Genomic DNA, 1471 nt, shown 5'->3' with positions numbered 1-1471 from the left:
GACATTAAAGGTGCTAAAAGAAAATCAATATGAGCTTTAGATTAGTAGCTTGCCTGAGATCATATCCATAAAGAGTACGGTGTCATCAACATATTGATAACTCATGGTCAAGAAAGGTGTTGAATCTGGATCTGACCAACCTCCTTGGTTCTATTTACAAGGTTAACTAACATATATGCAATAATATAATAGAAAATGAATGACAAAAGTGTACCCTTGGTACCACCTTTATTTGCTTGATAAGGGGACTAATATCATCGTTCTTACTGATGTCAAGGCATTCTTTCTGAATGCAGGGGTTGCAGCCAGCCAGCCCGGGTTCGAGCATCGGCTCTGACTCGTGGCGCTCACAGAGTTCCTTCTATAAAAAAGCCAACGAGGGTTAGCCCATGGGTTGGTCTCATTTTTTTTTGACAACATCACTCGACAACACCATCGACGGGAAACTTTGACTGCTTGTTAGTGTTAACCTCTCGTAGATACATAGTTTACTTATGTTTCATGTTGCTTTATACTACTAAATTAGTTAACTTGGTTATGCGTTTGGACTGTGGCAACACATGTTGCCTTGCCTTTTAAAATTCGATTTTTTTATTATGAGATACCTCAACGAAGACTCCAACTGTAATTGGCACCACACCCCACCGTCGGGATGTGTGTTTGGCGTGTTGTCCTCTCTAGATTTGAACCTAGCTAGCTTACTTCACACACACACACACACACACACACACACACACACACACACACACACACACACACACACACACACACACACACACACACACAAGCCATACACGAGACACGGCCATTGAGCAGCCAGGAGCGAACACCATGGAACGAGCAAGCAGCTCGCAGGACGATGAGCTCAGCCTTGAGCTTACCCTGGCCGCCGTGGCGCCGGCTCCTGGCACAACGGACGGTTTCTTCCTCTGCGTCCATTGCAACCGCAAGTTCCGCAGCTCGCAGGCGCTCGGCGGCCACCAAAACGCGCACAAGCAAGAGCGTGCCATCGCCAAGCACCGGCGAGAGGCTGCCCCGGCCACCACCCGCGCACAGAAATCAAGGTCAAGCAAGGCGGAGAGGCATGCTGCTACTTCTACTCGGATGCCTGAGCCTGCAGACGGCAAGCAGGGCGGGAGCTCGTCCAAGCATGGCGACGACGATGACGAGGTGGACTTGTCTCTCCGGCTATAAGCGACCCCTCCATCGATCTTCTATATTAGGAAGATTCGTGTTATTTCCTGCTAGGTAAGTTAGATTCTAGCTACTTTGGTTTGGAAAAAAAAATGCTTTACCTTCTGGCTCATGTTGGGCGTGTGTTAGATTCATCGGCTCTTATGGTTCATTTTGTTTATAAGGTCTTGGTATTGAATGCCCAAACCTTCCTGGTCCTAGAAATGACACAAAATTCTTCATTTCACCGGTTTGTATGCCTTCTTATGCTAGTCAAATGGCAGGAAAATGCAGATCT

The 1471-nt window shown here is 47.0% G+C and overlaps 1 protein-coding gene across 1 annotated transcript; it reads left to right on the top strand.

The window, feature by feature from the left end:
* Window positions 1–799: 799 nt before the first annotated feature.
* LOC123156494 (zinc finger protein 2-like) lies at window positions 800–1220 on the top strand. Its single transcript, XM_044574619.1, has one exon. It carries the CDS (start codon window positions 832–834, stop codon window positions 1192–1194), a length of 363 nt encoding a protein of 120 aa, XP_044430554.1. The 5' UTR covers window positions 800–831; the 3' UTR covers window positions 1195–1220.
* The last annotated feature ends 251 nt before the right edge of the window (window positions 1221–1471 follow it).

The sequence above is a fragment of the Triticum aestivum genome, chromosome 7B, assembly GCF_018294505.1.
Source record: "Triticum aestivum cultivar Chinese Spring chromosome 7B, IWGSC CS RefSeq v2.1, whole genome shotgun sequence".
Classification (NCBI taxonomy): domain Eukaryota; kingdom Viridiplantae; phylum Streptophyta; class Magnoliopsida; order Poales; family Poaceae; genus Triticum; species Triticum aestivum.
Note: the sequence above shows the minus strand (reverse complement) of the source record. Positions and strands in the feature narration are given on the sequence as shown.